This window comes from Trichechus manatus, unplaced genomic scaffold (genome assembly GCF_000243295.1).
Source record: "Trichechus manatus latirostris isolate Lorelei unplaced genomic scaffold, TriManLat1.0 scaffold00061, whole genome shotgun sequence".
Taxonomy (NCBI): domain Eukaryota; kingdom Metazoa; phylum Chordata; class Mammalia; order Sirenia; family Trichechidae; genus Trichechus; species Trichechus manatus.
In genome coordinates, this window is record NW_004443997.1 from 7,905,021 (window position 1) to 7,918,617 (window position 13,597).

General features: G+C 42.8%; 1 protein-coding gene across 1 annotated transcript in view; it reads left to right on the forward strand.

The window, feature by feature from the left end:
- The window catches only part of VSIG10 (V-set and immunoglobulin domain containing 10), a 34,329-nt gene extending 25,119 nt beyond the window's left edge, over window positions 1–9,210 (forward strand). The window contains exons 5-9 of the mRNA XM_004379033.2: window positions 2,834–3,127; window positions 4,938–5,048; window positions 5,853–5,868; window positions 7,408–7,610; window positions 9,044–9,210. Coding sequence (XP_004379090.1) covers window positions 2,834–3,127; window positions 4,938–5,048; window positions 5,853–5,868; window positions 7,408–7,610; window positions 9,044–9,099 — 680 coding nt within the window. The 3' untranslated portion in view covers window positions 9,100–9,210. The remainder of the gene's footprint in view (window positions 1–2,833; window positions 3,128–4,937; window positions 5,049–5,852; window positions 5,869–7,407; window positions 7,611–9,043) is intronic.
- Window positions 9,211–13,597: the final 4,387 nt, after the last annotated feature.

Sequence of the window (13,597 nt, forward strand, 5' to 3'; positions counted from 1 at the left end):
CAACATTTGTAGTAACTGTTAAATGAGAAACTATTTTGTTCTGTAAGCCTTCATCTTAAGTGAGAATAACAGCACAATTGGAAGAGTGTAGTCAATCTCACTGAACTGTGCATGTAGAAATTTTTGAAATGGTATATCTTTGGTTATGTGTATTTTCACCAAAAAAAAAGTTGAGAAGTTAGAGGGTTGATATGTTGTGGGGTTGTTAACCAGCGTCATAAAATAACATGTGTACTAGAAAAAAAAAAAAGATTGGTTTAAACTTAGAAAAATAGGGGTAAATATTAAGGTAACCACAAAGGAAACTAACAATCCTACACATCAAAATAAAAAACAAGAAAAACATAAAGACTCAGCAAATGCAAAATCAACAACAATGAAAAAGATGAAAAGAAAATACATAAATAAAAACGACTCAGCACAGAAAATTAAGTGGAACAAAGAAACTGTCAACAACACATAAAAAAAGACATCAAAATGACAGCATTAAACTCATACCTATCAACAATTATGCTGAATGTAAATAGACTAAATGCACCAATAAAGAGACAGAGAGTGGCAGAATGGATAAAAAAACACTATCCATCTATATGTTGCCTACAAGAGACACAACTTAGACTCAAAGACACAAACAAACTAAAACTTAAAGGATGGAAAAAATATATCAAGCAGACAACAATCAAAAAAGAGCAGGAGTGACAATATTAATCTCTGACAAAATAGACTTTAAAGCAAAAGCCGCCATAAAGGATAAGGAAGGACACTATATAATGATAAAAGGGTCAATACACCGGGAGGACATAACCATAATAAATATTTACACACCCAATGACAGGGCTCCAAAATACATAAACAAACTCTAACAGCATAGAAAAGAGAAATAGCTGCACAATAATAGTAGGAGATTTCAACGCGTCACTTTCAGTGAAGGACAGAACGTCCAGAGAGAAGCTCAATAAAGACATGGAAGATCTAAATGCCACAACCAACTCCATCTCCTAGACATACACAGAACACTCTACCCAACAGCAGCCAAGTATACTTTCTTTTCCAACTCACATGGAACATTCTCCAGAATAAACCACATATTAGGCCATAAAGCAAGCCTTAACAAAATCCAAAACATCGAAATATTACAAAGCATCTTTTCTGACCAGAAAGCCATAAAAGTAGAAATCAATAACAGAAAAAGCAAGGAAAAAAAAAAAAAAATCAAACACATGGCAACTGAACAACACCTTGCTCACAAACTGCTGGGTTATAGAAGAAATTAAGGACGAAATAAAGAAATTCACAGAATCAAATGAGAATGAAAACACATCCTACAAAAACCTTTGGGACACAGCGAAAGCAGCACTCAGAGGTCAATTTATAGCAATAAATGCACATATCCAAAGAGAAGAAAGGGCCAAAATCTGGTTTATAGAGTTGTTCAACCATCACCACAATCCAGTTTTAGAACATTTCCATCACTCCCAAAAGTTCCCTGTGTCCTTTTGTAGTCAATCCCCATTCCTACCCTCGGCCTCGGGATCCATTAATCTGATTTCTGTCTTTCTTGATTTGCCTTTTATGGACATTTCATATGAATGGACTCATACAGTATGTAGTGTTTTGTGTCTGGCTTGAGTATAATATTGAGGTTCATCTACTTTGTAGATTTTATCAATAGTTGTTTTTTATTGCTGAGTAGTATTTGATTGCATACATATTTGTTTTGTTTATCCATTCACCAGTTGAAGAACATTTAGATTTCCCGTTTTTAGCTATTATAAAGAATGCTGCTGTGAACATCTGTGTACCTGTTTTTGTGTAGATGTATGTTTTCACTTCTCCTGGGTAGATACTTAAGAGTATAATTGCTGGGTGTATTAGTTTCCTATTGCTGTTGTAACAAACTACCATAAACCTAGTGGCTGAAAACAACACCAATACATTTTCTTACAGTTCTGGGGTCAGAAGTCCACAATGGGTCAGCAGGGCTGTGTTTCTTCTGGAGGGTCCAAGGGTGAATCCATTTCCTTGCCTTTTCCAGCTTCCAAAACCCACCTGAATTCCTTGGCTCGTGGCCTCTTCCTCCATCTTCAAAGCCAGCAGTATAGCATCTTCAAATGCCAGTTGGCTGGAGACTTTCCTGGGTTTAGCACTGAAAGCCCCCTGTTCCAGGAGCCTCCTCAGTTCTGGACAAACTAGGATGGTTGGTCACCCTAAATCTTAGCCCCACCACTTACTTATCTGTATAACTTTGAGCATGTTACTTCTCCACGCTTCAGTGTTCTCATTTGAAAAATGGATATCATAACAGGGTTGTTGTGAGAATGAATTGGGTTGATATGTGTAACAGTGCCCAGCCCATAGTACAATAAATGTTAACTCATTAGTCTGTAAGGCCACATGTGGTGCAAAAATTTATGCAGTTGCTTCATGAGAAAGGAAACCACATTCTTGAAGATCTCAGGCCACAGCCTGAATCACCTTAAAAATTTATCTTTCTTTATAAAATGATACTCGTGAAGAGTGTGCTTCTTGGTGCAAGTAGTTACATGAGACTAAATGGGCAGCTGCTATCGAGAGGCGAGATGAGAAGGCAAAAAGGGACAGGAGCTGGTTGAATGGACACAGGAAGTTCAGGGTGGAAAGGACGAGTGTGCTGTCACATTATAGGGAGAGAAACTAGGGTCACATAACAATGTGTATATAAATTTTTGTATGAGAGACTAACTTGAACTGTAAACTTTCACTTAAAGTACAATAAAAAAACAAACCCTTAAGACCACTACAAAAAAAATAAAATAAAAAAATTTGTCTTTCTTGACCTTCTCCTCATCTCCAGGGAGTCCCTCCCTTATCTCTAATCCCATGAAGACTTGCTTTGTTGGGGGCAACGTGACGCTCACCTGCCAAGTGTCTGATGCCTACCCGCCTGCCAAGATCCTGTGGCTGAGGAACCTCACCCAGCCTGAGGTGGTCATTCAGCCCAATGGCCACTATCTTATCAGCCAGCACGGCCAGAACTCCACCCTCACCATCCGCAACTGCTCCCAGCACCTGGATAATGGCTACTATGTTTGCCGGGCTGAGAACCCCGTGGGCGTGAGGGAGGTGGACATCTGGCTCATCGTGAGAGGTAGGTGATGTAAGTGGCCCCAGTGGAGGACGGTTGAGGGTTTCACAGGACCTGGAAGCAACATGGAAAAGCCTGGAGCTTTCCTGCATGTGGGCATGTCTGCTTGACTGTGGCTTCACAAGGTGGCTGGGGAAAATCATTGTTCAATCCTAAACCTCTAACATTTGCTTAAAACCAAACCCCTTGCCATCGAGTCGATTCTGACTCATAGCAACCCTATAGGACAAGGTAGGACTGCCCCATAGGGTTTCCAAGCTGCGATCTTTACAGTAGCAGACTGCCACATCTTTCGCCTGTGGAGTGGCTGGGGGGTTTGAACTGCTGACCTTTCGGTTAACAGCCAATTGCCTAACCACTGCGCAACCAGGACTACTTAATACTTGCTTAGGAGCAAAAACATTATTGATACCTGTTACATACCAAAGAATATATAAGTATAGTATATATAAATTGTGAAGCATAGTAGCAAAATGAATATTCGAGAAACTGCCGTCCCAGTTAAGATATAGCACAGAGCCAATATCGCTGAAGTTATCTGTAGGTAGTGAGGCTAGATTTAGAAAACAAAAACAAAACAATAAAACAGGATGCTTACTCAAATTTGAATTTCAGAAAGTCACTGAATAATATTTTGGTTTAACTATGTCTCAAATCCACCACCCATCTGTCAGTTTGTCATACTAGGGTGGCTTGCATGTTGCTGTGATGCTAGAAGCTTTGCCACCAGTATTTCAAATACAAGCAGAGGCACCCATGGGGGACAGGTGTCAGTGGAGCTTCCAGCCTAAGAAAGACTAGGAAGAAAGGCCTGGTGATCTCCTTCCAAAAAGTGGCTAATGAAAACCTTATTGATCACAACAGAATACTGTCTGACTTTGCTTGCTTTGGATACATCATCAGGACAGATCAGTCAGTGGAGGAGGACATCATGTTTGGTGAAGTAGAGGGCCAGTGAGGGCAAGGGAGACCATCAGTGAGATGAACTGGTACAAGAGCCACAAAGATGGACTGGAACATGCCAGAGATCATGAGGATAATGGAGGACTGGGCAAGTTTTGTTCAGTTGTGTATAAGGTTGCTATGAATTGGAGTCAACTTTACAGCAGCTAAAATTTATGTCTATTTATGTCTTAAATATTGTGTGGGACATACTTATAGGAAAATAATTATTCATTGTTGATCAGTATTTTATCTGGCAACGCTACATGTAGACCCCTTCCCAGTTTCTTCCTGGGATGAGATAACACTATCCTGAATTTCATGTTTTTAATTCCAAGTACTTATTTAAAAGTTTTTTACTGCATATTTTTTTCTAGCTAGTATCTTATTTTTGTTTTTGAGCTTTAAAAAATATTGTTACCCTACATATTGAGTCTTCTTTGATTTGCTTTTCACTCCACATTTTGTTTCTAGGATTTATTCATGATGATGTGTATAACTGTACTTCGTACATATTCACTGCTATATAATTTTCCATTGTGTCACTATTCCACAGTTAAGTCATTCATTTTCCTGGTAATGGACTGTGAGGTTGTTTCTGATTTTTTATTATGATGAACAGAGTTTCTGTGGCTGTCTTTTTACCTAGTTCTATAGCCATAAGCAAATGTTTCTCTAGGATATGTACAAGGAGGAGAGATAACGGGCTATAGGACATGTGCATTTTTGTGAGAAAACTCCAAATTGTTTTCAATGCAAGGTCATGAAACCAAGGTAAGACTTGGACCCAGGGCAGGTCAGGAGAGGTGCTGCTCTCCTGAGCTGCATGCATATCACATGGATAAGGCAGTGGTGCGATTTGTCTTTACAGAACCTTTAAACATTGGAGGAATCGTGGGAACCATCGTGAGCCTCCTTCTGCTGGGACTGGCCATTATCTCAGGGCTTCTGTTGTATTATAGCCCTGTGTTCTGCTGCAAAGGTAGGGTTTCTTGGGCCCCTTTGCTTCTCCTTCAGGGTTCTTGAAAGTGCGTGGGTGGGGGAATGAAGCCCCTTTTATGCTCCTACCTGAAGTCCCATTCTATACAATTCATCTGGGTAAAGATGTGCAGTCATGAGTCTCCTGAGTACCATCCCTGAACACTCTTTGTCATCTCTCATGTTGGGTCAGTTTTCTCATTCTTTTGTACATGTTAGATTAAAAATGGTTTTTTTGTGCTGGAGCAGGTTTAATTGTGATAAAATATATGTAACATGAAATTTGCCATTTTAACCATTTTTAAGGGTACAATTCAGTGGCATTAATTACAGTCACAATTTGAGCAACAATTACCATTATCTATTTCTAAAACTTTTTCATCACCCCAGGTAGAAACTCCATACTCATTAAGTAATAACTCCCTGTTTCCCTTCCCCTTGATCTCTGGTAACCTCTAATCTACTTCTGTCTCTACGAATTTGCTTATTCTAGATATTTCACGTAAGTGGAATCATATAATATTTGTCTTTTCGTGCCTGGCTGATTTCACTCAGCATAATGTTTTCAAGGTTCATCCAGGTCATATCATGAATCAGAACTTCCTTTGGATGACTGAATAATGTTCCGTTGTATTGATACGCTACATTTTGTTTATCCATTCATCTGTTGAATGGACACTGTCATTTCTGATGTCGGGTCAGTGTTCTCATTTGTTTATTCTTATGTAAATGTTAGATTGATTAAAAACTGTTGTGAGGCTGAAGTGGGTGTTATTGGATATTAATTTTTTTTCCTTTCTCCCTTCAGTAGGAAACACTTTCAGGTGAGTGCTCCTTAGATTCACATCAAACCCATTTCTATCATCTGTCTTCGCTGCTGTTTTGTTTCCTATCATAAGAACAATGATAGCAATTACTGCTAAGGACCCAGCCTGTGCCAGCCGCTGTACTGGAGGCTTCATTAGGCATTATTATAAACCCTTTCCTCAGCCCTCTGGGGTGGTGGTGATGGCATCTCCATTTCCAGATAAGGACACAGAGGCTCAGCACCATAAAATAATTTCTGCAAGCTCATCCAGGAAGTAAACGGCAGTGCCTGCATTTCAGACCCAGGTCTAACTGATTCCAAAGTTTGTGCTCTTTCTACAATAACAAACTTCACCTAGATTTTTCAATCTCCATGAGCTGTTAGACCACCACCAGGCTGGCTCTTTGCTGGTCCATCACTGAGGCATGAAGATGATGTGTACATATTGAGCCCAGTAGTCCATGCATGCATTTTAGTTTAATTTTCTAAAAAGAGCTAAAAGAAAGAATAAGTCATAAGACATGTTTTGGAAGACTACTCTGAGCATGCTCAGAAGCCCCTCCCAAAGAGGAACCCCAGTAGGGGCCATGTAACTAGATGGAACTTGTGTATTTCATTTTCTAAGGACACTCTGGGTCGGAGCAAAGAACGCTTCTCTACAATTGTATGGAAAAATAATTTCTCTTTATTCATTCATCATGATGGAATATTATTCTGAGACCATCTTCCAAGAGACAACATAATGTTTACTGCCCTGTATTTGAGGGCTGTTCTCCCAGTTAGTCTGCCATTCCCCAGGGTTATTTCTCACAGGGAGGCAGCAGCATGGCATAGTGGGAAAAGGCTTTTCAGTTCGTGGACCTGGGTTCAAATCTCAGCTCTGCCGTTTCCAGGCCCTGTGACCATGGAAAAGTGCCTGACCTTCTCTGAGCCTCAGTCTCTTCATCTGTTTCACAGGTGGGGTTATGAGGATTAAATGAGAATGTAACACCCCCAGGACTGTGGCTGGCTCACATTCTTGTTCTTCCTTCTTTAAGAAATGTACAGTCTAGCTGGGTAGGCAAGGCTAGCGATATACTGGAGGAGCACTTAAATGCTAAACCACTGGGCACGGACTACATCAGTCATAGTTCAGGGCTTCAGAGGAGGGGGAGGATTTTACCTGGGCTTTGAAGGAGGAGGAGAAATTTCAGTGAGTGGAGCAGAATTAAGGGCATTTCAGGAAAGGGGCAGAGAGTATTAGTGCACGTGCTGTGACGGGAAGTGAAATGGTGGGTGCTTGGAACACTGACCCCTGCCTGATGAGCAGGGGAGGGTGCTTTCTGAGGAGGAATTACTAAGAGCACAAGATATGATCCTCTGTAGCAGCCTGTGGTGGCATCTCTTTGTGAGATTGCCATCACACCATCATCTCGTGACTTAACCAACTTGAATGCATGAAAAATTTTCCATATTGCCAAAGGGGCTGCAGAAAAACCCAGTGTTTCCTATTCAGTGAGGTCTGAAGTTTGGAGAAAAGTGGGATATCTTCTTATTTTTCCCCTTTGGAAATTAGGGGGCGAGACACGGGTGATGTCATGGTTTTGGTGGATTCAGAGGAGGAGGAAGAGGAAGATGCTGCAGAAGAGGAGGAGGAAGAAGAAGATGAGAGGGAGGAACTGCCAAAAGAAAGCCCCAAGCATGGCCACATTCATCAAGTAACTGCACTAGTGAATGGCAACATAGAACAGATGGGAAATGGGCTCCAGGCTCTACAAGGTAAGCTCTTTTCCCCTTAAAAGCCCTCTGATCACCTGTGGTGAGCCTCCCAGTAGGAAATCTTCCAGAGGTGATTTGTTTTTTAAAGGCTGGGAAAGATAGCTAGCTAAAGTTTAATCTCGAACCTGAAGACCTGAACGTAAAAATTAAATTGACACATTTCTCCAAGGCCTTTTCTGGGAAAGGTACAATATTGGCATTGTTACCAAAAAAAAAAAAAAAAAACATTCAAATCTGTTGCTAATGAGTCAATTCCAACTCACGGCAACTCCACGTGTAACAGAGTAGAACCGAGTTCCTTAGGGTTTTCTTGGCTGTAATCTTTACGGAAACAGATTGCCAGGGCTTTCTTCCATGGCACTGCTGGGTGGGGTCGAACCACAAACCTTTTGATTAGTAGCCGAGGTAAAACCATTTGTGCCACTCACCCAGGGGCGTTATTGGCAGTGTAGGTAGAGGGAAAAAAGACGATGTCTGCATACAAGGAGTTACACAAGACCAGTTAGGGCAAGCAGACCAAAACGTGGAGGGAAAATTGAAATGGAAGCAACATTTAACCAATGCTGTGAGAGAGCAGTAGAGAAGCTGTTGCAAGGAAAGAGTTGATGAATTGCCTGATGAATGATGCATTTAAAAATTACAAGACCTCGGAGAGAGATGAGAGCCTTGAGGGGTCATTTGGTCTAGAGACACTTTATGGAAGAGGTGGGATATCAGGCGAGACTTTAAGGACAGTTGCATTTGCAGAAGCAGAAAGTACAGAGGGGAATGGCACAAGTCAAGAGTATGAAGGATGGAAAGCATCAAGCCTGTCTATGAGGATTTTGAAAGAGAGCAGGTGAAAGGGGGAATACCTATCCTGTCCTACCTGGTCCTCTGTGAAATCCAATGCGGTGGTTCATTCATCTTTCCAGTTGTTGTTGTTAGGTGCTGTCAAGTCGGTTCCAACTCATAGCGACCCCATGTACAACAGAACGAAACACTGCCTGGTCCTGTGCCATCCTCACAATCGTTGTTATGTTTGAGCCCATTGTTGCAGCCACTCTGTCAATCCATCTCATTGAGGGTCTTCCTTTTTTTCACTGACCGTCTACTTTACCAAGCATGATGTCCTTCTCCAGGGACTGGTCCCTCCTGATAACATGTTCAAAGTATGTGAGATGAAGTCTCACCATCCTCGCTTCTAAGAAGCATTCTGGCTGTACTTCTAACTAGACAGATTTGTTCGTTCTTCTGGCAGTCCGTGGTATATTCAACATTCTTCGCCAACACCATAAATCAAAGGCACCAATTCTTCTTCAGTCTTCATGATTCATTGTCTAGCTTTCCAGTAAAGAACTACAGATTACTCAAATGATTGAAAACTGATGGTGGGAATAGAAATACACTCTCTTGAGATCATTCAGAGTTGGTTCTGTTTTCCCCCCATACAGATGATAGCAGTGAGCTTCAAAGTGACATCGTTCAAGAAGAAGATGGGCCAGTTTGAAGAAGAAAACTGTCCATTGTTATTTTTTCTTAACAGCTTGGAAAGCAAGGTTGAAGATGAGCTTTTCGTTCAGCTTCGACTTGCACCCCTTCCTGGGGTCTTGCATTAGCAATGGTTTGGGTCTTTCAGCAAAAAACAAAAACACACACATCTTTCCTTGCTTTTTTTTTTTTTTTTTAAATTGGTTTGCTTTGTTGTAAGTCTTCCCAAAATGTTAAAAAGCTTCGGGAATGCAGTGTATGGGGGAAGGCTGCATTAACGTCTGTGCATGTACTGTGGCAGACGCTGATTTGGAAGGGAGAAGGAGTGAGCAAAAGCACACGGTCTCAGTGCCTTTTGCCACTATCAGAGGTTTGAAACCAGCCTGCCCTGGCACGGAATGGAATGTTGTGGGGTGATAGGGAAATGCCCTCTATCACTGCCCAGGTGAGCCAGTGGCAAATGTCAATTCCCTAGAAAAGGCGAGGCCGTGTCAGGTGCCACTCCTTGTCAGAGGAAGGCAGTCGGGTTCAGGCTTAGTCAGAACCACCCAGGCTTGACTATGGGCCCTGCTGCTTGTTATGTGGGCTTGGGCACATGGCTTTTCCTCTCCCTGGGCTTCAATGTCCTCATCTGTAAAATAGGTGACATCATACCTACCTGACGGGGCTGTGGTGAGGATCAAATGAGATAACTGTGGATGTGAGGTGCTCCATAATCATTATCTTCTTTGCCTTTCCTAGTGGAGGAGAAATGCTAACTCTAAGAGCTACTGCCCCGTGCCGTTCATTCTTTGGAGAATGGTTTCAGGCAAGGGCATTATCAGAGCTCTCCCGATGATTTTTCGCTTCCTTGAACATATAATTCTTTTCAAAGAGGTAAGGGGCCAATAAGAGGAAGTGCCTTTCATTATATCCTCACATTTAGCAGAGCTTCATATTTATACAAAAGCCTCTTTTGTTGCACCACTGGCTTTCAGCCTTTCCCATTCTTCCCTTCTGTGGCTGTGAAAGAAGGCAGGATAAAGGTTTGGTAACAAAGTATCTGGTGATAAGGATTCCTTGCACAAACCAGTTCATCTGGCCTCGGTTTCTCCACCTCGGAAATGGGAAAACTTGTTTCCTTCCTACGTCTTAGGGATAGTATGAGGCTATACTGATCAAGCTTCCAATGAAAATAATGTGTAATGAGTTTAGGCTGCTGCTACTTCCAAGTAGATCCTTGTACAGATTAGAGTTTTTTTTTTTTTTTTTCCTGATTTTATCCAAATCTCTTAAATGGCAGGGACCTTATAAGGGTGCAAGTGATATGTGCTAAACATGAAAATCTGATGTGAATTTGCACTCTTTAATATTGCATATTCTGCTGTAATGGGCACAACCTCGGACTTAAAAGAGAACTTTCTTTCTCTAATACCAGTGACTCCGAGGATGAGAAGCTGGTTATCTGAAGTCACCCTGCAGGTGGAGTTATTTTCTTGGATGAAGGGACTAAACTGAGTAAATCACTCAGTGTGTGTCCTGTCCCCAGCTCAGACCCTGGGGAGCTCAGGAGCTGCTGCAGTTTCCACCCCTCGGGAATAGCTGTGAATTGCACTTCTGTTAGTTGGGCCAGGTCTTTTGCTCCATGGTACCTCATGTGCTTAACCACTCTAAACAGCGTACGATACTGTCGTTTCATGGATTCTTGGACAGGTGGCTTCTAAAGTCACTGAAGTCTGAGTTAGTCTTCCATGAATAAATTCTTGAATTTGAGAGTCCACTCTGCAGAGGCAACCATATTCAAAACAAAACAAAATGTAAGAAAAAAAAAAAATCCCAAGCTGGGATGCAGAGAACACACTGCAAGATCATTGGGGTGCTTGCCACTTCCTCTTCTCCTGCGCACACACCTGATGTTAGGAAATATTTGAGGCGGGGTTTTTCCACTAGCAAACGGGAACTCCAAGGTCTTGGTGCCAGAACACCGTAAACCACGCATCCCTTGACCACTTAAGCTGTGGCTGATGTCACTTACTTCTCGGCCTGGTGTGCACATTAATATGGCGAGGTTGGTTACGAGCCCGCTACTGGAGTAAGTTTTGAGGCTTTTTAAAGAATTAGGGCTTCTTTTTTTTTTTTTTTTTAAGGTGATCCATCCCCATAACCGCAGACATGTTGACAGCGGGGTACAGAACTTTGTCCTTATAGTGGCAAAATCCAGGTTGTTACACTGTGCTTTTTAAACATTTTGTCTGTGTGTGATATGAACTCAGAAACCAGGAGATCTACTTATCAGAACGAAGAAGATAAAACACTTCAGGGATATCACAACTGGTATCTCTTTTCCTCACTAGCTGGTGGGACATCAACGAGGGGGGTGTGCAATCCTCTGGCTTTGATATTAGCTGCAATTCTCACAAGCACATGCAGGCTCTATCACTGCAGCAGGAAGACACATGATCGGAAATTTCCATAAGCCATGCACTGAGACCTGGAAAATCTTCCTTGCTGGGTAAAATTTATGTGATGCAATACGTGCTAACCGCTCTGTCTCACCATGGGACGGGCCAGAAGCTGGTGCAAAAAAAAAAATCAGCAGATCCCTCTGCATTATTCACATTTTCATATTTGGTAGGGGGAGGTCAGGACAAATTAGTTCTGAGGTTATAATATGGATTTTTTTTTTTTTAAGATTATGGAATAAAGTTATTTTTAAATAAATGCTTTAGTGATCTTTATTTAGTTCTGATTAGTCAACAGAAAGATTTGGGAAAACAAGTTTGCCAAAGACTTTGTTTTTCTTTTTTACTGGCTTTCTTATTGGTAATAACTTTTCATTATTTTCCATGATTAGTAGACAGTACCCACCCTCTTATATCTACTGAGACATCTGCATCTTTCATAATCCCTCTGAGAAACTTGTTTTCTTCCATTTTTTTTCCTCCTTGTGCTCAAATGCCTGCATATTTTCAAACATATGCCATTTTTTTGGTCTGACTTCATGCTTTCCAACATTAAAGGGCTAGGGTAGGAGTTACAATGGAGGACATAGAACTGGTGGAGTGTTTCAAAAGACAATTTCTGTTAGCAGTCGAGTTCCGGGAGTGGGTGACTTTGACGTTCTTCGCTTGGCTCAGCTAATTTTAGTTGCCACCAATCTCTCACCTCACGCCCCACTTCAGGTTGTCCAATTCCATTCCTCTATCATTCTCTAGGCCCAGGGTTTTTCCTCAGTTTTTAACTTTAGCTTCAAACAATCTCCCCTTCTCTTAGGTCATTCTTCTTTCTCCCCCCACCCCCTTCTTCGCTTTACTCCAGGCTCCCTCCCCATTTCCTTCCCATAGTCCATAGCTCTTTTATCTGAGTTGTCGCATTTGAAACTTACTTCCTTTTTTAACCAAGTCTGTATTTCCTAATTTAACCTCGATTTCCCATTTTTTTTTTAACCCCAGCCTTTCCATTTTATTATTATTTTTTAACCCAAGCCCCCCTCCTCCCTGGTTTTCTGAGTCCCCCATCTTACTTCTGCCTGTTTTCCCTCCTCTTCTGTTTCCCTTGTCCCGAACACCTCTTTCCTGGGCCCCGTGTCACCTCAGGCCTCCTGGGTTCCTACCCATGTGTATCCTACTTGCCTATTTCTGGACCCCACTCTTCTTCATCTCCCCTCTTCTCTCAGCTGCCCTTCTACGTTTTAACCTTCCCTTTTCCCCTGGGCATGCCTTTCTGTTCCCCATTTTTTAAAAACCCACAGGCTGTCTCTGATCCCCCCCTCTTATCCTCAGCCTCCGTGTTGGTGTCTTCTACCTGGGCTCCCACTTAACCTCTGATCTCTCGTCTTCCTCAGGCCCTCAATTTTATTCTCCAGCCTCTTTATTACCGCCCCCCTCCCCCCCGTTTTTATACGTACTTAGCTCCCGTTTTCCTGCCCCGTTTTGACTCTTCCCCAAGTTCTCTCCTCAGCCTCCGTTTTTTGTATCCCATTTTCCTCCGACCTCTGATCTCTTCAGGTCCTCATTTTTATTCGATTTATTCCTTTCTACTCGCAACCCTGTTCTCACCCGGTTCCCACGCCTCTCCCCGTTTTCTCCTCAGCTTCTTCCCCGCCCCCGTTTTTGTCCGTTCCCCGCTTCCTCCCGTTTCCCCTCAGCTCCACTCCTTCCCCAGGTTCTTGCCTGGCCCCCAGCGTCCCCCGTTTGCCCCTCAGATCCCCACCGCCCCCGGTTTTTACCCGGCTGCCCGTTCCTCCCCTCATTACCCCCAACCCCTGACCCCAGTTTTTACCCAGTCCCTGCCCCCCGTTTCCCGGTCAGCACTGCTCCTCTCGCCCCGGTCTTTACCCTGTCCGCCAGCGTCCCCCATTTCTCCTATCGTTTTCTCGGTCCCCCTCCCCCAGACGTCTCTCTCACCCGCGTATCCCCTCAGCCCCGCTCTCCTCGGTCTTCCCCCTGCACGTCCGCATCCCCAGTCCCCCGTTTCCCCCATCCCGGTTTCCCGGTCCCCCCGCGTCTCCCGCCCGCGCTTCCCCAGCCCCGCCCCCC